The sequence below is a fragment of the Lissotriton helveticus genome, chromosome 3_1 (assembly GCF_964261635.1).
Source record: "Lissotriton helveticus chromosome 3_1, aLisHel1.1, whole genome shotgun sequence".
Classification (NCBI taxonomy): Eukaryota; Metazoa; Chordata; class Amphibia; order Caudata; family Salamandridae; genus Lissotriton; species Lissotriton helveticus.
This window is the reverse complement of record NC_136061.1, coordinates 212,468,085-212,491,828: the sequence shown is the minus strand read 5'-3', so window position 1 is coordinate 212,491,828 and position 23,744 is coordinate 212,468,085. Positions and strand designations below refer to the sequence as shown.

The window sequence follows — 23,744 nt, the reverse complement described above, 5'->3', positions numbered from 1 at the left end:
AGAGGCAAAGGTAACCCAATGCTTAGCGTAGGACTGAAGAGTAGAAGGCTTCCGAGATTGCGGAAGGACGCCAGCAATCGCAAAAGAACAACCTGCACACAACAGCGAACCCCTCTCAAGAGCCAAGCCCGCAGACCCAGGGACCGAAACACAGGCGGAGGAAGCAGAGGGCCCAACAGAGGGTAAGGCACGAACGGCAAGGCCCACCCCTGGGCCACAGCCAAAACCAACAACAGGGGACACCAAGGGCGACGGCACCCCCCCGGAACGACAAGAAGGACAAAGGACCCTTCCCACTCGAACTACTGCAAGACCGCCGGAATCAGGGGAACAGGAGGAAAAGCATACAACAGGCCCCCGGCCAAAGGAACGACAGAGCGTCCACCCTCCAAACATCCCGGCAAGGAATAAACGTGCAAAAGCAGCAGATCTATGCAGTAAACGAGGAAAAGAGCTCTTGGCCACAACCTTCCATTCAGTGTCCAACACCAACAACACTGAAGAATGAAGGGGAAAAGAAACAGGCACAGGACACAGATACTGAGAAAACAAGTCATCTACAATAAAAAACGAGGAAGACCAGCGCGTGCCTCCCAAAGAGACTCCCAACCCTTCACGGCAAGGAAATGAAACACGCGGCCAACCGGCGCGCTCCTCAAAGCCGATTACAATCACGGCAATAGGCATGAAACGCAGGCATGGCAATGGGAGAAGAACCGGACCGCTCGATGTCCATGGACAGGACGCGCGGTCCGCAGGGGGCCACACAAACAAGAAACCCCACGCACAGCAGGAAGAGTAGGCGCGGCCCCCATACGAAGCGAGAACACCGACGCTCTCACAAACACACAAAGCACCCGAAAGTCCGCTAGAGCAGGACAAGGCGCCCGGCAAAGAAAGGGGGAACCATCCGCAACTTCCGGAACAACAAGGACGTCAGGGACAAAGACCCCATTGACGGCTCAGACAAACCGCCATAGTGTTCCCCAGACCAGGAAGTCAAAAAGCAGACAGGGACGCCAGGTTCCTCTCAGCCCAACCAAAAATCCGAAGGCAGAGGCAACCGAGGGAACGAACCATGCAACTACCCCGACGGTTGACGTAGGACATTACCACCTGCCTGTCCGCCCGGACCCGCACATGGTGATCTCGAAGAAGATCTGAAAAATCCACAAATAAGGACTGGATTGTGTAAGAGGAATAGGCCGCCGCCCTAATGGAAAAGTCAGCAGCCGCAAAAGTGCGCTCGACAGCACCACCCACTGTCTGATCTACAGGGTCAGCAGGAGAGGAATCCTCAGAGACCACAGTACCATGAGACGACATACTGGTCATCAAGGAATCCACCTCGACCGAGGAAGGAAACTTGTCCGAAAAATCTCGCCGAGGAAACCGTTTATACACGTAAAGGCGAGTCCAAGGAACGGTCAACAAGGACGCAGACATCAGCCCCCGGACCCGCAACCACAGGGCCACAGGATGAGAAGGCCCCGACAACAGAGACCGCATAGCCGACAGCAGTGACAGAATCCGAGCAGGGGGCAGGAACAACATCCCCAACCCAGCCTCGAACAGAGCCCCAACGAAAATCAATTCCCGCTCAGGAACCAGGGAGGACATCGGCACATTCATCAGGAATCTGTGATGCAGCAGGACATGGCACACTCTCTGGACATGCAACTCCGCCATAGAAAGAGAAGAAGCAGAAATCAAAACATTGACCAGACAAGGAAAAACACTAATGCTCTCCCCATGCCAAGGTCAAATAAGAGGAGGCAGAACCTCAGTAAAAATCCCAGGAGAAGAGCAGAGTCAAAAAGGCAAAACATCAAAATTAGAGACTAACTTCCCCCCTTCCAATACCCACGGACATAAGGGGCTCCTGAAGCAAGACCCCAGCCCCACTCACCTGACAGCAGGGAACAGAGCACTCGGAGTAGTGCAGAAAAAAAGAACAGGTCGATTGGAGGTATCTGTATCCCTTTATGGGATTGGCTGGAGCCACTGGGGGCCATCTTGGAGGAGGGAGAGGGAGACTAGAGCATTTTTTTTATTTATACTTGGAGTTCTGTGTGGAGCCGGAGGCTCATGGGTAATTACTGTGGCGAGGAAGACAGGACAAGGAGGTAATGTGGTGTTATACAGGACCTCTAGCATTTTGCCAGAGTTGGGATGTGACGTTATGGAGGACTCCTACTTGTGGTATAGTAGAAAGTGAGGTTACGCGAGATCTCTAAGCTTGTGCGAGAGTTGGAAATTGAGTGTTACACAGGACCGCTCAGGATTGTGGCAAGATTGCAAGTCGAAGTTATGCCAAACTCAGCTTTGTGGTACAGTTGAAAAGTGAAGTTATGCAGGACTCGGCTACATGGTACATGTGAAGCTGTGCAGGACCTTTCAGCCTTGTGGCAGTGCCTCTCAGTCACAAGAGTTGAAATTGAGAAGTGTGGCCACACTTTTCAGTCTGGTGAGGTTAAGAAGCAATGTGTTCTGTTTCAACCAGAGAGTTTATAAATCAGAATCCCAATGAGCCTAGTTTCTAACTGTAGTTTTTGTTGCTCTAATAAATGAGTCAGCAGGTTAAAATATGAATCCTGGTATGTGGATCTATCCTTAAGGCACCATAATCATCCATACTACTGTGCCAGTGGCAGAGGTAGTTTACCTTTTACGTCAGACGCCTCTTCCATTACTGATCCAGCCTCTGATAAGTCTTGGTCCACTGCACTGGGGCTAGAAAGATATGAAAGTGATATCTGGTTAGTGGACAGCTAGGTGGTTTGTCAGGGCACCATTTTACTTTACTTGCATTTCTTACTGGGATGCCTCAGGGTAGCCATGCGCTATATAAAAGCGTACTCATTCATTCATTCATTCATTCATTTTGGCAGGAATGGAGGGTTTTGCAGAGAGTGGTAGGATGGGTGGTAGGAGGTCAGGTATATTTTTTGGGAATATATATTAAAAGAGGGGAGTGGTGGGGTGCATGTGTAGCTGAAGCCCAGATGTATTTTTTTTATATTTGGAGATGATTGGGGTTTTTTTTCTCCAAAGAGTGCTGTGGGTGAGTGGCAGGAAGTCAGGTAATTATTTTTCAATTTGAGGAATAGGGAAAATATATGTCGAGGGTAGTGGAAATGAGTGTCAGGAGGCCAAGTTTTCTAATACATTTTTTAAGTGTTATATATGGTTCACCCATTAATCCTCTGCCCCTGTGTACATGTCGGAAGCAGGGGCAGATGATTTTGCAAGACTATGTACAAAATAAAATTATGGGTGGTTAAAATGTGAATAACAAGGACGTTGTTCACATCGGGGCTCTTCGTTCTCATTGTCTATTTTGATGTCGCTCAGAACCCCTCAGCAAATAACATTCTTGTTATTCACAGAAATCCATCTATCATTCTACATGATAGAAAATAATTCTTAGCATTTTGCACAAAGAATTTTTAACCTACCATTTCTTGCCCATTCCAAATCAGTAAACATAAACACATTTTTTCCTAAGCAAGGTGACAATCCTGGCTGCAAGTTGTTAGTGTCGGAGGTAGGATTTGCGACATATGATACCAACCGCAGAAGATTTTAATGTACAAATTTTGGGCCTCATTACAATGTTGGGCACACTTACGTCCACCTAACACCATTGCGGTTTGAAACCGCCCAGCCTTAGGTCGGCGGTTCCCACTGCAGTGTTAGGGCGGGTCGCAAACACTCATTATTCAATGGATGCTTGTGCGGCGGGCTGACAAGACCCGCAGCACAAGTTTCCATTAAAAAATGGATATATGTAAATATCTCTGCGCCATGTGGCAGGCACCATGTGGTGCCTGCCACACGGTGCAGTAATGTTTAAGGGGCACCCACGGTGCCCCCCAAGTGCCATAGCAGAGTGCCTGTGGGGAAGAGGGCCATTCTCTGGCTCTCAAAGTCATTTTTCGCCGGCCATTCTATGTCAGAAAGGCCGACATGGAAAGGCTGTCAGAAAATGACATCATGATCCCGACGTCAGAACCGAGGCTGGCTCCGCCGTCATGAAGGCACTATGTGAATTTCCAATGCTCCGACAGGCTCAAGGTCCCTCCGCATCGTAATACGGCAGGTGGACAGCAGGTGTAGATTTTGGTTGAGGTCCGCCCGACATCATAATTGGGCCCTGAGTCTCTGTATGAATGCATAAGATGAAGGTGCATACTAGGTGAATATTCAACCTGGTGAGTCAAGGGTAAAGAAAAGATGAAGTCTGACATGGCAGATTTTCTTTTTAATACTTGACTAGGGCGTTTGAGCTTCTAATCAGAGAACAATTTTAGATACTCTTCCTACACTTACATATCAGTTGAAAGGTCTGTGAGCTTTATTGACTATTTAAAGTAGACACAAAATCTTCAGAGTTGGTGTACAACATGGTAGTGAAGCAAAAAAACACAAGAATGATCACTCAGTACATTGTCCCACCAGATTCACTTTTGACCCAGGTCTAGAAGGCAAACCCCTTTCTGCAAACAGGAGCAAATCTCGTGATAAGCCATTAACTCTAAAAGAGCTTTAAACTGCAATAATGCCATGCAAAAAGTCGAAAATCGCTGGGCCTGTTGACCTTTATATTTACAACACTGAAGTCTGGAATCCATATATTTTAAAAGATACTAATAAACTAGTGGCACAGTTAGCCTCTCTGTTAGACCTGGCATCATTGGCATAGGTCTCCATGTCTCTCTCCTCTTCCTATGTTTTAGGTTAGCTGGATTTAGACGCTCTGGGCGCTGTGCCACTGCTACCCAGTGCCACAGCGCGAATGCTCCCTGTGTAATGATGACTGTATGAATTAGGATAACCATAATGCCTAGATCTGTGTAGCATGCTCTAATAGCGATTTACCCTCATTTCACGGTTACTACTGTGAAACGATCAGTTCTCATAGGCCAGAATGGGCGGGTTGAGGATTACCTTCTATAATCCTATCTGACCCCAGGAACCTAAAAGGAACTTCGAGTTTGATATGTTTATGCTCAGGTCCTCGAGATACACCTTTTAGTAAGGACCATTTATAGATCCTATTTTTGGAAATGCCCCTTCCGGAAACGTGGTAGTTTCTTGCCTAAGCTTTACTGTAGGCTTCGCTAGTATGTGTATTGGCCGTCTGGTTTTGGAGCAGCACGGCCAGCTGGGTCAGACCTGGCTGGAGAGAGAGATCGATAATCAGAGCATGGGGAGGGATGACTCTTTGATCTGAGGAAGGCCATGCATGGCAAGGTGAATGATGGCTCCACCTCCCACGGGGCGTCTGATAGCAGACCCCCTCATTCTGAAAGGGTAGGATGTTACCTCGTAAACCAAGTGCTCCCTCACCCCACCGAACTGGTTCTGACTGGACTGAGTGATTTGTGACTTTAGAGAACAAAGACTTTTTAGGTATAAAACGCTGCGCTGGAACTTTGTTCAGTTGTGTTCCCTCTGGATTTCAAGACGAAACTCTGTCCGAGTGAACAGAGGAAAGGACTTTGAAAACTTTCACCAAGCTTGCTGAAGAAACTACCCTAGTGCCTGAATTGAGAGCATCTCCTGCTGAAGTCTCAGGGGGCCCGATTCACAGAACTAACTTAAGACAAAATCCTAAACTTACTACTTTTGGTATTCACAGAAGTTAGGATTTTGTCTTAAGACAGACTTAAGACAGACTTAAGTTAGGATTTTGTCTTAAGTCTGTCCTAAGTCTGTCTTAAGTCTGTCTTAAGACAAACTTAAGACAAAATCCTTACTTCTGTGAATACCAAAAGTAGTAAGTTTAGGATTTTGTCTTAAGTTAGTTCTGTGAATCGGGCCCAATGACATTAGACTTCACCCCGTCAGCCGTCGGAATTCCTGTGCGAGGAATTCTGCTTGCAAGTGAGGCCTCCGTAGAGTAATCCGGAGCCTCTGGTTCGACTGTGAGTAACGCTGAATTTAAACCTTTGCAACTTTTCTGAATCTGTGTAGGCCGCTGCAGCTCAGAGAGAGAGAGCTGCCACCGCTGAGAGCCCACCTAAATTTGAACCTTTGCAACTTCGCTGAATCTGTGTGGGCCACTGCAGCTAAGAGAGAGCTGCCGCTGCTGAGAGCCCACCTGAATTTGGACCTTTGAAACTGTCGCTGAATCTGTGTGGGCTACTGCAGCTATGAGAGAGCCTCTGCCGCTGAGAGCCCAATTGAATTTGAACCTTCGGAAACGTCGCTGAACCTGTGTGGGCTGCTGCAGCTAAGAGAGAGCTGCCGCCGCTGAGAGCCCGCCTCAATTTGAACCTTTGCAACTTCGCTGAATCTGTGTGGGCCTCTGCAGCTAAGAGAGAGCTGCCGCGGCTGAGAGCCCCCCTGAATTTGGACTTTCGATACTGTTGCTGAATCTGTGTGGGCCGCTGCAGCTAAGAGAGAGCTGCCGCCGCTGAGAGCCCGCCTGAATTTGAACCTTTGCAACTTCGCTGAATCTGTGTGGGCCGCTGCAGCTGAAAGAGAGCTGCCCCCTCTGAGAGCCCGCCTGAATTTGGATCTTCAAAATTGTTGCTAAATCTGTGTGGGCCGCCGCAGCTAAGAGAGAGCTTGCGTCACTGAGAGCCCGCTTGAATTTGAACCTTCTGAACTTTCGCTGAACCTGTGTGGGCTGCTGCTGCAGCTAAGAGAGAGCTGCTGCCGCTGAGTGCCCGCACCTTTGCCAACTTTGCATCACCCTTCGTCCTGTGGGCCACCTCAGCTAAGAAGGAGCTGCTACCTTTGAGTGCCTGCACCCTTGCTAACTTTGCCTCATCGTGATTTGTCCTGTAGGCAGTCGCAGCTGAAAGAGAGCTTCTGCCCCTGAGTGCCCACTCCCTTGCTAACTTTGCCTCATCGTGATTTATCCTGTGGGCCGTCACAGCTAAGAGAGAGCTGCTGCCGCTGAGTGCCCGAAGCTTGTTCCCCATTGTCGAGGATTGCAACTTGTGGGCCGCCGCAGCTAAGAGCGAGCTGCTGCCGCTGTGAGCCCACCACGGAGCTGCAAATCAAGAGTCATCGCCACCATCAGCCCGGGCCGCCGCAGCTGCGTGCTGCTGCCGCTGAGAGCCCCGCCTGTCCGTGAGTGCCCGAACCATTGTGAGTGTACGCTGCAGGCCCCTGCAGCCAAGACTTGTGGTCGCTGGGAATCCGCCTGTCACCATCTCCGCTTCTTCGAGAAGCTGAGTGCTGTGTCCCCTTTCCCCAGCAGGTACCTGGTGTGCAACGGGTCGCATAGGCCCCGCCCTTGAGCTCAGTCATTGTCACGTTCTGGGGAATACGTTATTGCCTTTTTTTTAGTCCCTACTGGTTTACATCCATTGTAGCATGTTGAAACGCTTTGAGAACTGGGGTGGCGGAGTGGGCTAAAGAACGTGATGGACTAAACCCAGATCTTTTGACTGGGTGTGAGTGTTTGATTGGTTCAGATACTCCGTCCATCACCACCCCCTTTTGTACCGCTTTGGCCGCCATAAGTGTGGCAGGGTATGCTCAGACGTGAGTCCCTTGCTCACTTTGCCACTGGATTCAAGCAAGCCGGGCTGAAGAAGGCTGCAATGCCAGAAACCGGTCCTCTGAAGCTTGTTTCCGGTCCAGGGAAGGCATGGCTTGGCAGTTCCGGCTGGACTGTTCCCATGAGGCACAGGGTCAGACTGATTTGCATATAGACATGTCTGAACTGGGGTGGCGGAGTGGGCTAAAGAACGGTGATGGATTAAACCCAGATCTTTTGACTGGGTGTGAGTGTTTGATTGGTTCAGATGCTCCGTCCATCACCACCCACTTTTGTACCGCTTTTGCCGCCATAAGTGTGGCAGGGTATGCACAGACGTGAGTCCCTTGCTCACTTTGCCACTGGATTCAAGCAAGCCGGGCTGAAGAAGGCTGCAATGCCAGAAACTGGTCCTCAGAAGCTTGTTTCCGGTCCAAGGAAGGCATGGCTTGGCAGTTCGGGCTGGACTGTTCCCATGAGGCACAGGGTCAGACTGATTTGCATATAGCCATGTCTGAACTGGGGTGGCGGAGTGGGCTAAAGAACGGTGATGGATTAAACCCAGATCTTTTGACTGGGTGTGAGTGTTTGATTGGTTCAGATGCTTAGTCCATCACCACCCCCTTTTGTACCGTGTCCCCTTTCCGCAGCAGGTACCTGGTGTGCAACGGGTCGCATAGGCCCTGCCCTTGAGCTCAGTCATTGTCACGTTCTGAGGAATACGTTATTGCCTTTTTTTGAGTCCCTACTGGTTTACGTCCATTGTATCTTGTTGAAACGCTTTGAGAGTTTTGAGGTAAACTTCAAATAAAGATAGTATTTTTCTATACCTACTTGAGTTGTGTCCTTTTGTCGTGTCATTACTGCCTTATTGTGCATGGTCATAAATGCTTCACACACTGCCTCTGAGATGGGTCGAACTGCTCGTGCTACGTTACCACAGGGTTGAGCAGGGGTTGTCAAAGGGGGTAGCTCACTTGCCCTGACTTAGGAAGAAGGGTCCCTATTTGGACATTGCGCCAGCCATTGCCAACTAGAGACCCCCATTTCTAACACCCTCCATGAACATAGGCTGGGGCTGACAGTTTCAATGAACAAGAGGCACAAAATGATTCTGCAACTTACAGCCTAGTTTGTTAAAAAGACTCTTTAGGCTTGATTCTGATATTGGGCAAACAGCCACTGACAGGCCGTCAGTTGCAGTCGGCCAGACTGACAGTCCTTCGATGCAACCACCGAATTTCGATGCATGTGGTTGGATTATTTGTAGTTGGGGGGAAGACCGCCACCTCTGCCAGGATCTCAGATCCTGAAGGGGCGGCGGTCGTAATCGTAGTCTTGACAAGTGGGGGTGTCGAGGCAGGTTGGGATTATGATATATCTTTCAGACAGCCTTTTCATAGCGGGAAGACCGCCATGAAAAGGCTGTTGGATAGGGACTTTGGGAACGTCAGCCAGGGCCTCTGTCCCTCGTGGGGCACTGCAAAGTGGCCCTGGTGGCACATATAGTACCCCTACGCATATCTTTGACCATGTGGCATGCCTCACATGAAGCATGGCGCACAGTGCATGGATATGCACAAAGTCCTCTTAACACTGCAGCTTGTGCTGCTGCCCTTTTCCTCTGCCGCCATGTTAAAGAGCATTTTTCGACCGCCAGCACAGTGGTCCTAGCGAAATTGGACATTGGGAATGCCGACGCTTGTCGGGCGATCTCCTGACCGCCGCAATAGCCACCCAATATTCCAATCAGGCCCTTAGTAGCTAATCTATAGATAGCTATTACTTTTTTAAGCCGAAAGACCACATGCACATAACATTCTATCAACTTCCTGTAAGACTTTCAACCAAATGTTCATACCATCAACCAAGCAATTCAGCAGACTCTTCTACTATCTAAATAGGTTAACATTAGGAAAATGTTTTTAATGTTAATATATTTGTAGATTATAAGTGCACTTTTGATGGCATCTCCAGAATAAAGCTATGGACTATTTTGCAGAAGTTTTAAGGTCTATCTAGGACTTTTGAAATCCAATAAGTTCACTCTACTTTTGCAATTCTGTCTAGGAAAGGGGGTGCCCCAATGGCAAAGCTACAAATTACTTTGGAGTCCTAAGTGGGTTAAGCAAGTCGTCAGGCTTGATCCACCCTTGTTCTGTCTACATGTTAATGGTCTATTTGGCAGTTTTTATGTGATCTGGAGTGGGGAAATAGTTTTTTCTTTAGATGACTCAACAGTCATCTCAAGGACCCCAAACCAAATACATGGCCATTAATTCAAAAATATCTTTCAGGCAGAACTTCTCCCTTGATCAAGTCTTTATATAAAAAGCCCTTAACTTTGATTAACTTGGGTTCCATCTTGGAGACGACACAAAATGACATATACAATTAGCTGAGAGTTGACTGCATTATCACAGACGGGTAACATCCCGAAGAGGTTCACCACAAGGATTGGAGGAGGGTGATGCCTGATGCTATTCACCTATAGGATCAAACTTTAGAGCTCACCTGCCTATGAGATCTTTAGAATAGCCCTCAATTAACGGTTAAACGACCCTAGAGTTAGCCATTTGCCAAAGCTGTCTTCCATCCATTCTAGTTAGGCAACTTGGGTGGATGACCTTTTGTTCAATGCACTTCAATATTTACAAATTGGACAGCTGTATTAAAAGAGAGTTATCGTTGGTTGTTTAAACATCAGATGCTCGGTTATAATTAAAACAAGCTGTTAACACACCAATGCTTGCTTTTCAAAAGAAAATGGTATACAACTGCATTGTGTAATGGTTTGATTTCCTGGAACGTTCACTGAATTTTACCAGTTGCTCTATTGAGAAACAGTTATCCGACCTATGTTACTTCTGTAAAGCTGTTGTGGAGGCAGTACCCATGTCCTCTTATTCTGCCACGTATTCTTTAGTATAAAACAAAAATGTCTGGTACTGATTTTTACATTGGGAAGTTTCACAAAATATAAAGACACTCTACAGCATCAAATTCCTCACACATTCTTGGAGAGTGTGTAGGGCATCGATAGTCTTTGCACAGCTGGCAAAGCCCATGCCTGGGGGAGTTATATGCAAATATTCATCAGAGGTGAATTTTATTAACTAATATTTTGTGAATGGAGACAAATTTTACGCTATTTACGGCAATTATATTTGCTACTGATGTCGTATATTGCAAACATTGAATCTTCTGTAATTCTTTTAGGAATCCAACTGTACTATTTTGTTATGTAAGATACATTTTGTGAACGTTCCGAAATGGATCATTTATGATGAATCTAAACATCATGTTTTGTTTTTAAAAACCATGCAGACTGCCGCCTGAATCAGGAGTGCTGTCATGTATGCCATCGAGAGACCCTCAGGCTCACAGAAAATGATACACCAGTCAATAGTACCTGCTGATAGACAGCTCCTCAGAAAGCATAAGACACTAATCAGCAGGACATGCTCCGAGGCTGTCCTAATTCACAAGGATCAACCTTCATGTAATTACAGCTTGCACTTATAGCAGCTTTGCTAAGTCTCCATAGTCTCAAAGAAAGTAATGTGCTTGAATGAGGATGTAGAAAATCTGAGCAGGTGAGAGATGTTTTATGGAGGCTCCTCAGGAGTCAGTGCACACTGAATATGTGTACTCAATGTTACCAAAGCAGGAATAACCCAGTCCAGAGAAGCTCTAGTGCATTGTTTTCAGGAGTCTCATTTGCATTGGATCAACTGATGTACCTGGGAACACAATTCCAACCAGTACAAGGTTGTTGGACAAAATACTCCCACTAGATCCCTTTATCCGTGTTGATATGGCATCGTCGGACTATCTGGGAAGTACGCTGCATTGTCCCATGCACCTTCTGTGAATGTCTGGCTTTGGGCTTGGGAGCGGGTAACCTGGCAGGCTGTACTTCCACATCCACACAGGACAGTAAACAGTTCACTCCATAGCATACAGGAACCAGCAAGCACACAGACCCAGAAATGAACTCATAAAAGACAACTTGCCCAGGGAGGAACCGAGAAAGGAGAACCTCACCTCCCTTGGGATCTCATAAGAGTAGGGATCCAGTGTAAAAGTAGCTCCCCACCAGCTTCCCACCTGCCCCCAACCTGCCCTCCTTGCTCCATACAAGTGGCCAAGGAAGATGAGCCATACTCACCTATGTGAGTCCCATTCAGAAGTGTCGATCTTGCTAACCGTATCTTGACAGTATCTTGATTGCTCGCTGCATTTGTTGCCCAAGGAAAGCAGTTTGCTTGAGGAAGTATTTGCTGAATACCTAGAAAAAATATTCACTTTGATGAAGCCAACAGCACATGTTGTGGAAAAATCAGAAATGACTAAGCAGGGAGGAGGAAAAGAGTTTTTAGATATTTAGCAGCACACAACATGCATTCAGTCTGAAGACAGCACGATGCAAACTTGAGAATACTGCATCACATTCAATGACACTGGAAAGACAACACTAACAAAGAGTTCATAACAAGGTGTGGCATCCTGAGGATCGAGTTAACCCCTTCGCTGCTGGCCGTTTCCGCCGCTGTGCGGTAAACAAACGAACAGCGCGGGGCCGTGACGAACCCCAGCCGTCATCCCGCACACGAGCACCGCAGAGCGTGACGGCTGGGGTTCGTCACCAGCATGCAAGGGGTTAAAGCAAGGAGTTGCTAAAACAACATAACACAATCCTTTTGAGCAACTTGAAGTCAAGGTAGCATCAAAGGGGCTCTAAACTTGAAGTCATATTAATCAGACATTATTTGACATTTTGAACCCACGCAACACTGTGAAAAAGTAAGCCAGTTCATTATTGGGACAGGCCTATAGCAGGTAAGGAGTGGGGAATTTGAAGAAGACAGTTGTGGGTGATTATATAGCTTAATTAATTTCACTTATTTCTCACTAGGCTCTCATCACAAAGACAAAAAAATGTAAAGCTGGTTTCTGGATTACTTATCAGCATCCTCTCCCTCCAACCAAGTCTGAGAGAAAGAGCGGTACTAGGCAGGGGAGGAGTTTAACCATACTACTCCTGTAGGTCATTCATATTCTGAAAGTTTGTGGAACCTAAATGTTTTCTTTGCATGTATAGTGCAGCATAGGCAGCATGACAGAGAGGCCTTTGTAGTACACTTTAGTACAAATTCTGAATCAATCCACCAAGGTGTTGGCCCAGATTAATTTGGTCCTATAGTTATATCAAAGGATTACTGAACAAGTAGTAGAAAAGGAGTGAATTTCATCCAGCCACCCCACGACTAGGCAAAGAAAAAACGATAACATTACAGAAGCAGAGACCATGCAACTAGAGACTGTTGGCGACCCACTGACCCATGAAGAAAAGATAAAGATGATAGGGAAATGTATGTTTCTACTGTGGCATCCGTTGTCATTTTCTAAAGGTGCCACAAAACAACAAGAAAACCCAAGGAGAAAGTTATCCATTCCTATGAAGATGAAGTTGCTCTGACAGGTGAAATTAATGTATCAATTTCTACAACTACAAGCTTTTTCTGTTGGATAAAAGCTTTATAAAGTTTTCTTACATTTTGAATTTCAGACTGAACTATAGGAACTCTTTCCTCGCCGGTCTCCTTAAAGCACAGCTGGCACCCTTGGAAGCACTGTTTCATGCAGCTGCCCAGTTTGTGACAGGTCACAAAAAACTGATCCTCTTCCCCTGATTCTTCGCACCCTACAATGACTTCCCTATGAAGCAAGAGCCTAATTTAAGGATGCATGCATCACCTGAAAAGCCTTCCACCATGCCACACCCTCTCACTCGGAGGGAAAACTGAAAATCTCTGGGACAAGAACACTTTATGAAACAAGCATTCTCTGGAAGTGCAAAAAGGATCTGGTACTCCCTCCCTTACGTCTTCACAGAACCTTGAGTCATGCCACGTTTAAAATGGGTCCCAAAATCCTCCTTTTTGAGAGACACTTTGGATAAAGCTGTGACCACTTCCCTGCATCCGCTTTTTTGACTTAGCCAATCTATTCAAATACAATCTGACTTTCTTCCCTGATTCAAACTGCAGAATCTGTTATTTCTGTGTCACTTATCTGTTATTTTTATGATGTTTGTTATCCACATTCTTCTTGTCTTGTAAAGTACACTAATGCGCTTGAGCCAAGTTTGCACTATATATATTAAGAAGAAATAAAATAAATGCAACTTTTAGTGTAGTGTATATTCTCTAGTTTGCCAACGCTCATTTGATCTTGCTGGTTACAAATATTTTATAGCTAGGTCATTACAAACATAGCAGCACCAGATAATTGCAGTGCTTTTCTTTTGTTGCAGTATGAAACAAATTTGAGATCTCAATACAGCTTAAATGACAAAGTTATATACAGAGCTGCTATTAGACCTGGCATCCTTGGCGTGGTTTCCCCCTATCATTTTGCCTCTACCTCCTGTATTTCTGATGCTGTGCTGGATTTCGTTTTTGCTGGTTTAGATGCTTTGGGCACTTTGCCACTGCTAACCAGTGTCAAAGTGCAAGTGCTCCCCATGTAACTTGTTATTATGATTGGTTATCCATGATTGGCATATTTATATTACCATGAAGTCCCTAGTAAAGTGCTCCGAGTGTGCCAGGGCTGGTGATTCAAATGCTACTAGTGGGCCTGCAGCACTGATTGTCCCACCCACATGAGTAGTCCTAAAATGGTGTCTCAGGCCTGCCACCTCAGTGCCTGTGTGCAGTCTGTGAACTGCCATGTTGTCCTGGCAAGTGCCCACACTTGCCAGACCCTACCCTTTACTTTCTGTGCACATAGGACACCCCTATAGTAGGCCCAAGGTACCCCCCTGGGCAGGGTGCAGTGCAGGTGAAAGGTAGGACATGTAGTGATGTGTGTAACATGAACATGCCCGAATAGTGAAATACAGCCAATTTCGTTTTTCACTATTGGAAGGCCATCTTGCCCATAGGATAGAATGGGGAAGGCTGTGTACCATTATACCAGCCTATCTTCCCATAGGAACACGATGGAGACATGGAGTCTGGTACCCTTGAATTCAGAATTTAATAACATATCTTTTTGTGAAGATGGTTTTTAAATCCTGCGTTTAGAAATGGCACTTTTAGAAAGCTGCTCTTTTTCTGTTCAAACCTTCCTGTGTGCCTCTGCCTGGTTGTGGATTGACTGTCTGGCTTTGGGGAGTGACAGGGGCTGGTGAGGTGTCTTGGCTCCAGGAGTCTGGGTGTGTAGCCCTAGGCTGAATAGGCCCATCTGCATTTTAGAGAGGTGGGTGGGGAAATCCTTGTAGCTGAGTTGGGCTGTGCCTGCCTCCACAAAAGACTGGCTCCACCCCCTGCTGGGCGTCTGAGGACCCTGGCCCCCTGTCTCAAAGGAAGACGTTGTGCACTGGCAGAGTGTCCCCAGGACTGGTTTGAACTTGGTCCAGAACCCCCAACACATGAAGAACAAAGACTTTAGGGGTATAAAAGTAGGACAGAAACCCCTTGAAAATCAGACTTCTACAATCAAGAGGAACCTCTGCCTGAAGAAGAACAGCTGGAGAAACTAAGGAAGACTGCCCTTGCTATGTGCTCTGGGGCTGACCTTCTGTTTTGCTGATTCAACTAAAGGAGAGAAGAAGGGGACTTTGCTGTGTGCTGTGCTTCCCCCAACAGCTTGCAACCAAGACTTTGCTGTGTGCTGTGTCAGCTTAGAGTCTCCAAGGGCCTGAGAAGAGCTGGCTTCCTGTTCCTGGAACACAGGGTTAAAAAAGTTCCCAAAAAGAGCCAAGACGCTGTAAGAAATGTCCTTTTCGCCATCTGTGCTTTATTACTAACTGCCTGCCTTGTGGGAGGATCAGTGTGCTCATCGGCACACAACTGACGCCGGCCGTGGGACTGCTGGGCCTCCCTCGTTAGTAATTTCCCCGAGCGACTTGATAACATCTTGGGCGGCCTGACTGTGACCTACGCCCTGTGAGGGGGAACCTGCCGTGCCCCGAATCGCCAGGTTTGCAAATAACCGCCGCTGCCCGGGACAAAGAACAGCCAAAGAAACCCACCGCCATCGGCCCCGGGTCCGCTGACATCACCGGAGAGGCCGTGCTGTGATTGGTCCGCCGCGGGAGGCTCGACTGAGGAGCCGCGCTGGGATTGGCCCGCCGCGGGAGGCTCGACAGAGGAGCCACGCTGTGATTGGGCCCGGCCGAGAGAAGAGTCACGTGGTCGAGGGGCTTGCCGACAGGGGCGCGCTGGGATTGGCCCAGTGCTCCAACGGCCCAGCGCTTGTGCCCCATCCTCGAGGGAGCTGCAGTCGCGGGAATCAGTGGCTCGACACCGGAGGCCGGGGAGCCTCGCAGGGGAGAAACCTGTCTCGCCGGAGGGCGCATCGGGAATCCAGGATTGCCAGTCCCTAGTCCGGAACCGTGGTGTGTGTTCTTGCCTGGGGGTTGGGTGCGGAGGGCTGCCTCGTCGCCATAGTCGCCTGACATTGCAAGTTAAAGATACGCCTGTAACTTCGGGGGCAAGTCGGCACCATCGCTAACCGCGGGGTCAGCGGAAAATACCGGAGAGATGAGGGGCATTGTTGGTAGACACGTGTGCAGGTAAAGTCCCTGATAATCGCACACAAGGACAGAACTGTTTGGCCCCATAGCTGCTACTGAGCAGAAACAGGGATTACACGTGAAAGGCCTAAAAGAACATTACAAGAGAACCGTTTTTCTTTTACCTGCAACAGAAGTTTATTTTGTATGTTGGCCTTGCTTGTTGATATTTGGTCTTGCCTAAATTGCTAGATAAATTATCTATTTTTGATAGCTAGCTGTGTGGAGTCCCTTTGTGGTGTTTCACAGTATTATTGTGGGTGTTGGTGCAAAATACTTCACGCATTGCCTTGGGGATAAGCCTGTCTGCTGGTGCCAAGCTACCAAGGGGGTGAGCAGGGGTTATCAACAGTGTGTGCCCCTTTACCCTGACTAGAAGTAAGGGTCCCTATCTGGTCAAAGGTACCCACCTCTGCCAACCAGAGACCCCCAATTCTAACAGCTGCTTTGAAAACATACCATAGTCTTACAAAATAAGGCAAATAAATTGTTTTTCACTCCTCGAATTTAACTTGCAAACAATGATCCAAAGACAATGTAAGATTAATTATGTTATTTCTTCATCAAAAAGCCTCTGAAAGAGATCTCCTTCCTACTCAAACTCTATGACAATCTTTCGTGCCTTCTTGTATTATATATCTACGTGTTTTAATGTTATCCCACATGTGGCTTGGAGTTTAGACGGCGTGCTTTTCCTGTATAATGTATCCCCTATTTTTCCCAATTTGATCCTTCCCGTCCTTACGTCGACGAGCAAAAGACACAAGGGGATATTTAGAAAATAGTATATTGTTGTATTATTTACACAAGCACATTATAGTTGCAAACCAAGGACCAGGCTTATTTTTTTAAGTTCAAAGAAAAGATTTATTGATAAAGATACAAGGTGTCACAACAAAGTTCACCATACCAAATGCAAGTTATACAGAAGGAAGAATTACAGTGTAATGAACGAATCAGGCTTAAAGATAAAATTAAAAGTGTTTAAACAACAGATTTGATCATGGAAAGTGCTTAAAAAAAAGTTAAATAATCTGGAACAATTGGGGTGTTTCAAGGGGGTTTTGCAACTGAAATTGAAAGGAACAACTGGTACAAACTTCTAAATAAATTGTGGAGGGTGACTATAAATCCAATCTTTATGGAGCCAAGTGGATGGGGTATACAAAGGAAGTATCTAACCTGTGATTATGGCAAACGGCATACCACAATGCTTTGTATGAAATTTTGGAAAAGACTTTCCAGTTTGCTGTGATTTGCTGAAATGTGACTGCTAATAATAAATCAACAATTTTAACATTGAGCATAACCTTTTCCCAGCAGGGTGATAGACTTCCTAGAGACATGAGTATATGACAAAGAGAATGCAGTGTCAAAAATCAAATTAATTTGAGACCATACCTGTTTCCAAAAGTTGTACACAATAGGACAAGAAAATAACATATGGAATACATCTGCTTTTGGAGAAGAACATGACCAGCAAATATCAGGTACATTAGTATAGCTCTTATTCAAAGCACACGGTGATAACATTTCGTAAGCTGAAACTCCTTTAGAAGGAAAGCGCATTTGAGGACTCTCCTGAAGAGCTTGTCATCTTAGAAGATAAAGATGAAGATGTTTCCTTGCTCCTGTTGAGCTTAATATGTTTTGAAGAATAATGGGCCCTTTGTGCTTTTTAAGATCACTTGGAGAACAGCTCTTAAACTGAGTCAAAGAATGCTCTAAACTCCAGGAAGCGGATGGAGATTTCAATTTAGATGTCCTTTATGAAACCATAGGCAGCTTAACTTTCCCTTCCCTTAATGCTTTGGGCTGCATCAGGGCACTTGTCTGGCATGACACAGCATCACAGGTTTGCCCAGACACAGTTTATAGTCCGATTGCGGGTCAGTAATGGATGGAAAGCTCAATGATTTCACAGAAGACATCACCCCAAACAAAAAAAATTCTGAAGAACTTTACAAAGACATCACAGAAAAAATTGCTTCAACTCCAGACCGCTTTTGTTGTCTTCACAGAAATAAATGAAACTTTTGTCACAGGCATCAACTAGGGCCTGTCATGTCATTATCGGAGTGTCATAAATGAAGATTCTGTACTTCCAGTTTAAGGTATCTTGTTTTGGAAAAGTTTATTAAGACTCATCTCTTGTTTTAGTTAAGATAATTTCCTTAATGAAGCTTTCCAGCAAAAGACTAATTCTCAAATACCAGGAATTGCCTTGGAGAAACAGTCACACTGGAATCAAAAGAAATTGTAGCACTGAATTAGTGTGTAGGTTAATTCCCATAGAGATTTACGACACAACTACAGCCAGAACTGCTGAATGGAATTACACCAAATGTGGCAGAAAGGTAGCGGTTGGTCCAAAAAACGAACTTTTTGTAAATTGGTGTAAATCTGTTCAGTAGTTTTAGAAATATTAAGAAAAATCCCAATTGGTATATATTCGGATCCTCCGAAGATCTGACAGCCCTCGTGCTCAAATCAGATTAGTTGCCAACGCTTCAAACCAGGAAGTGTTGGCAGACATCTTAGGACTCAGCTGGAGCCAAGTCCCAACGAAAACATAAAAAAGAGAAGAGGGCAAGGTAGGAATACCCTGGCCCCATGGCCTCTTGAGGGGTCCCATATGGACCCTGCCAAAGCAAAATTATGTTTAAAAAAAAAAAACTTTGGCTGGAGTCACACTGAAGCCATGGCTCCCATAGAAAATGTTAAAAAGAGAAGCGTGAGCTCCTGCACTTCTCTACTGTGTAGCCCTTGAGGGCATGCAGACATCATTACTATAAAGAAATGGGGGTGTCTCGCAGCCCCCCCCCAGTGCCCCATGGACCGCCACATCCCCAGGGCTAATTTATACTAATGGGGGGGTCTTGCAGATCCCCTGTGCCCTGGGGAAAGCAACCTCCCGGGGATCATGACTAAATTAATATGGGGGAGGCCCGCATGGCCCGTCCTGCTGCTCCTGGATATACAATGGCCCTGGGGACCACCACTCCCCAGGGCCGGGTCTTGCTTATTCCTGGGGTGCCCACTCCCGGGACATAGCTGTTTGCTGTGGCTTGGCAGGAGCTTTACCACTCCCGCCAAGCCACAGCAAACTCTCAGCTTCAAGCAAGCGAGAGCATTAAAAATGTTCTTGCTTGCTTGAAGCTGAGCAAAATTGCTTTCACAGAAAGAGAGGTGCCTTTCCAGCAGGTCCCTGTTTGTGAAAGCAATGCCAGCTACTGCAGAAGACGGGGTGACGGCTGGGACCACGGGGGGGACTTCAGGTTCTCCCACGATCCCAGTGGAGAGTGGGTGCCCTGGACGCACCCTCTATTAGATGCCAGTCCCTGGGGGATGTGGTCCCTCGGTCAAATCCAGCCTGGGAAGGGGAGCCACCCTCCGCCATCGGTAAATGACCGGGCCCTGGGGGATGGGGTCCCTGGGGCCAAAATAGGCCCGGGGAGGTGGGCCTCGAAGCCCTCCTCACCTAATAATATTTTTCCATTTTAATAAAAAAAGGCCACGCCGGGGGGGGGGGGGGGCTTCGAGGGGCTGAAATCGGCATGGGAGAGGGCAAGCATGGCCCCTCCTCTAAATAAAAAAATAATTAAAAAAAGGCCTGGCCCCGGTATATGGGGTCCCGAGCTGGAAACTGGCCGAGGGAAGCTGTCCCCAAATAAATCAAACTAAATGTTTGTTAAAAAGCTGGCCAAGCAAGTCATCATCGGATCCGCCTCTTTTCACCACCACTCTGCAAAAGCACCTCATGGTGCACTACTAGTTGGGGGATGAAAGCCCCTTGACTCCTGAGGGTCCTTTGGGGCCAAATACCCCTTCTGTTACCTCTAGGATGTCCCACACAGCAGGATTACTGAGTTCGGAGACCATGCCCCCTTTCTCCATCACTCCACAAATGTGCTTCCTGGAACACTACTGGTTTGGGGATGAAGTGCTCTTAGATGCTGAGGGACCTTGGAGGACAAGAAGCCCCCCTGTTACTTCCGGTAAGTCCCACACAGTGCGATTGCTGAAAGCTGGTTGGAGGCCACACTCCCTTTTGCCACCACTCTGCAAATGTGCCTCCTAGTACACTACTGGTTGGGCGATTAAGTCATCTTGGATGCTGAGGGACCATAGGGGCCAAAAAGCACTCATTTTACCTCCAGTAAGTCTCTCACAGCTGGATTCCTGACTGGCTGATCTAAGGTACATTATACTTAGGAAATAAAATTTGGAAAACCTTAGAAATTCACTTAAAAAGACAAAGATTACAGGGACATTATAGTTAGGCTTAGATTTCACTCATACAAAACCATAGAAATTCAGCAGTCATAGTAACCTGAGCTAGCGGTAACTTATGCCCCCGCAATGCACTGCTTATGACCTCTCATATAACATCACTCATGACATGGTCAGTGACATCACTGGTGACATCATCCACAGAATCACTCACTCACACACCCACTCACACCCCCATAACAACCTCTAGCTACGACATTATTAGACTGGATAGAGCTAGCGGAAAAAGTAGAGGCATCGCATGTATACATCGTAACAATCTGTCAGTTAGACAACTACAATCTGATTCCTTGTTGTCATGCAAATATCCATGCATCGAGGTCTCATGTAATAACAGGCAAACATGCAAATTTCACGCGTGCTATCACCCTCCACAAGATAACCTCTCTTTCATAGAACAAATCATGAAAATCACGTCAACGAACAGTGAGTGTCAAGGCACCCAGATCTTCCTCTGAGACTTTAACCTCCACTGGAATGACACAAACGACTCATCAGTCAACAGCCTCAAATCCTTTTTAGTAGACCTCAACCTCACTCAAATATATGATAACCCAACTCACATCAAGGGGGCTACCTTAGATCTGATCATCGGTTAGGTCAACTCTATTCATCTTGAATCTATCGCCCCTTGTGACTGGACAGACCACCATCGCATCTCTTTCCTCATCGCAGAATCCGCGAGAGCTAATAAAGTTAGCTAAAGAAACCCAGGCACTGGCAAAGCAGTCTGCAAAACAATAACTTGTATGATCTGACTTTCCTCAGTGATAACATCCTGCCCCCTCCTCTGGACATGTCTGATGTCCATGACCTTACAGAAAACTATAATCGCTCCATGACTAACATCTTAGTCCTCCAAAATCTCCAAACTTTAGTACAATGGTAGTCTGAATACAGAAAGAAGAAATCTGAGACTGGTGGAAAGATTCTGGAGATCCTCTCCCTTTGTTGACCATCTCACTCAGCTGAGATCTTTGAGATATATATATATATATATATATATATATATATATATATATATATATATATATATATATATATAACAAACGCATACGATCCTCTAAAGCTAGTTACTTCAGAAATCAACTAGAGTATGCCAAAAACTGACCTAAAAAGTGTTTGAACTCATCAAGCTTCAATCAAACCAGCCTAACTGTGAAGAATTTGCCGCCTTCTTCCGTGAAAACGATCGAATTGGAACTATGGTCAGCCTTGGAGAATCTACCTATCACCTACCCTCCCTCTAGGTTTGGAGTGTTCGCACCCGCTCTGGTCCTCCCCCCCAAAAACAATGCCTCCTGGAGCCTATTAAAAATTTGGGAGGAAAGCACTATTCTCAAAACTCTGGCTGCACTGAACCATCCAACCACTTCAGTGATCGCTTGCCATCAAACTTTTTCAAGAAAATCAGATCATCCATTCTCCCTCTTTGGAGGGAGATGGTTAATGCCTCTCTACTTCAAGGTTCGATTCCGGATCACCTAATGTCTGGGCAGGTCACCCCTCTTCTAAAAAAAAACGACTACAGATCACACTAACCTTCACAATTTTCATCCTATTTTCAACATTTCTACTCTGGCAAAGCTACTAGAGAAATGTGTCCACACCCAGCTATGCAACCACATAGAACAAGTCAGACTGCTAGACCAATTACAATCCGGCTTCCGGTCATAGCATGGAATCCGCTCTTACTCACATTGTTGATGATGCACTAAGAATGCTGGATTAAAATGAATCGTGCCTTCTGATCCTGCTCAACCTATCATCAACTTTTGATACGGTTAAACATGACACCCTAATCGATCTACTAGAACACAGGATGAGTTTATCAGGGACTGTGCTAAACTGGTTCTCATCACTCCTACATAATAGAACCCAAAGACTCAATGTGAATCAGTCTCTGTCTAATCCCTCACCGCTCACTTTAGAGGTGCCACATGGGTACACCCTCTCACCCACTCTCTTCAACCTGTCATGGAGCCTCTAAGAGAAATTCCGAAATTGTCCAACATCCACTATTACATGTATGCTGATGACACCCAACCATACCTGAAAGTCTTCTCCACAGAGGACATCAGGTCCCTCAATGTAGCACTTCAGAAATGCAAAGTTGGCTGACCGTTAATCACCTGAAATTAAATGCACTCAAATAGAATTCCTCCTTATCGCCCCATCCAAACAGCCTCCAGACAACATCGAAGAATGGATCAATCATCTAACAGCTCTCAACTGCATTCCAAACATCATTGATTCCACAAAGTCTTTGGGAATAATGCTAGATAAGCATCTGAACATGCAGAATTAGTGCTCTCACCAAAGGAGCATACATCAAATTGATTATTCTAAGGAAAAAAAACGTTCCAACCCCACAACAACTTCAAGACTGCGGTGCAAGCCCTAGTGATCTCTAAACTGGATTATGGAAGCACAACCCTCTGTGACCTTCCCAGATCGAAGATGGCACCACTTAGGGGCTCTCTCAACTCCTCTGCAAGGCTCATTATGGACTCAAAACATAACAATCACAATCACATCATGCCTGAGTTAAAGTCACTAAATTAGCTCTTGTATGAAGTAAGGATACATCTAAAAATTGCATGCATGACCTACAACGCTTTACATTTCAGCACCCCAATATTCCTTGCACAAAAACGCGAGCTCTCTGGGGGCTCCAGATCCTTTAGGGGCTCTAGCACTGTACTGCTCAAGCCACAGAAATTCCATAAAAAGAAAACCTACAATCGAGCATGTTGTGTGGCAGAGTGTGTGGCCCAAATAAGGGTTGGTCGCTTGCGCAGGGGTGGAGACGCGCAGCAGGAACGACTCAGCCACACACTCCGTGCCAGTCGGAAGTGACGTGCCCGAGCGCACGCCCTCCATTTATTTTGCCCCGCAGGCCACGCCTGGCCTGCGGATGTAGGGGTGCGTGCGTGCGTCGACTAGAGTGCTAACAGCACTACATCCCTATCCAACTATACAAACTTTTGTTTTCTTCACAATGTCCCAGCATTAGGTACTCAATATATTACAGTTTGAATATGATGCTCTGTACTTGCGTGTCCCTTGGTGACGGCTTCAGGGTCTCAGCTGACAGGCATAGTCCTTTAACCTCTGACTTGGGGGTGGATTGGGCCGCAGGTTGTACCTCGGGAGGTTGCCTCTGCCATGTTCTCTATTATACGGTGTATTCATGGTGGGGGTTTGCATAGCTGGGGATCCACCCCCTGGCTCCGGCACCCCCTCTCGGGTCCCTGCTGGCGAGTTGCTTTCATCTTCTTGTATCATAGCTCTGGGTGATTCACTAGTTCTGTCCAAGACTTCTGGGTTTTCCCTCAGTCCAGGGGGCACTACCTTGAACCAGGA

The 23,744-nt window shown here is 46.5% G+C and overlaps 1 protein-coding gene across 1 annotated transcript in view; it reads right to left on the bottom strand.

Moving 5' to 3' along the window:
• Positions 1 to 23,744, bottom strand: part of LOC144824482 (uncharacterized) — a 695,244-nt gene that overhangs the window by 356,168 nt on the left and 315,332 nt on the right. The window contains exons 8-9 of the mRNA XM_078683566.1: positions 11,670 to 11,789; positions 2,666 to 2,733 (exon numbers count right to left, since the gene is read on the bottom strand). Coding sequence (XP_078539692.1) covers positions 2,666 to 2,733; positions 11,670 to 11,789 — 188 coding nt within the window. The remainder of the gene's footprint in view (positions 1 to 2,665; positions 2,734 to 11,669; positions 11,790 to 23,744) is intronic.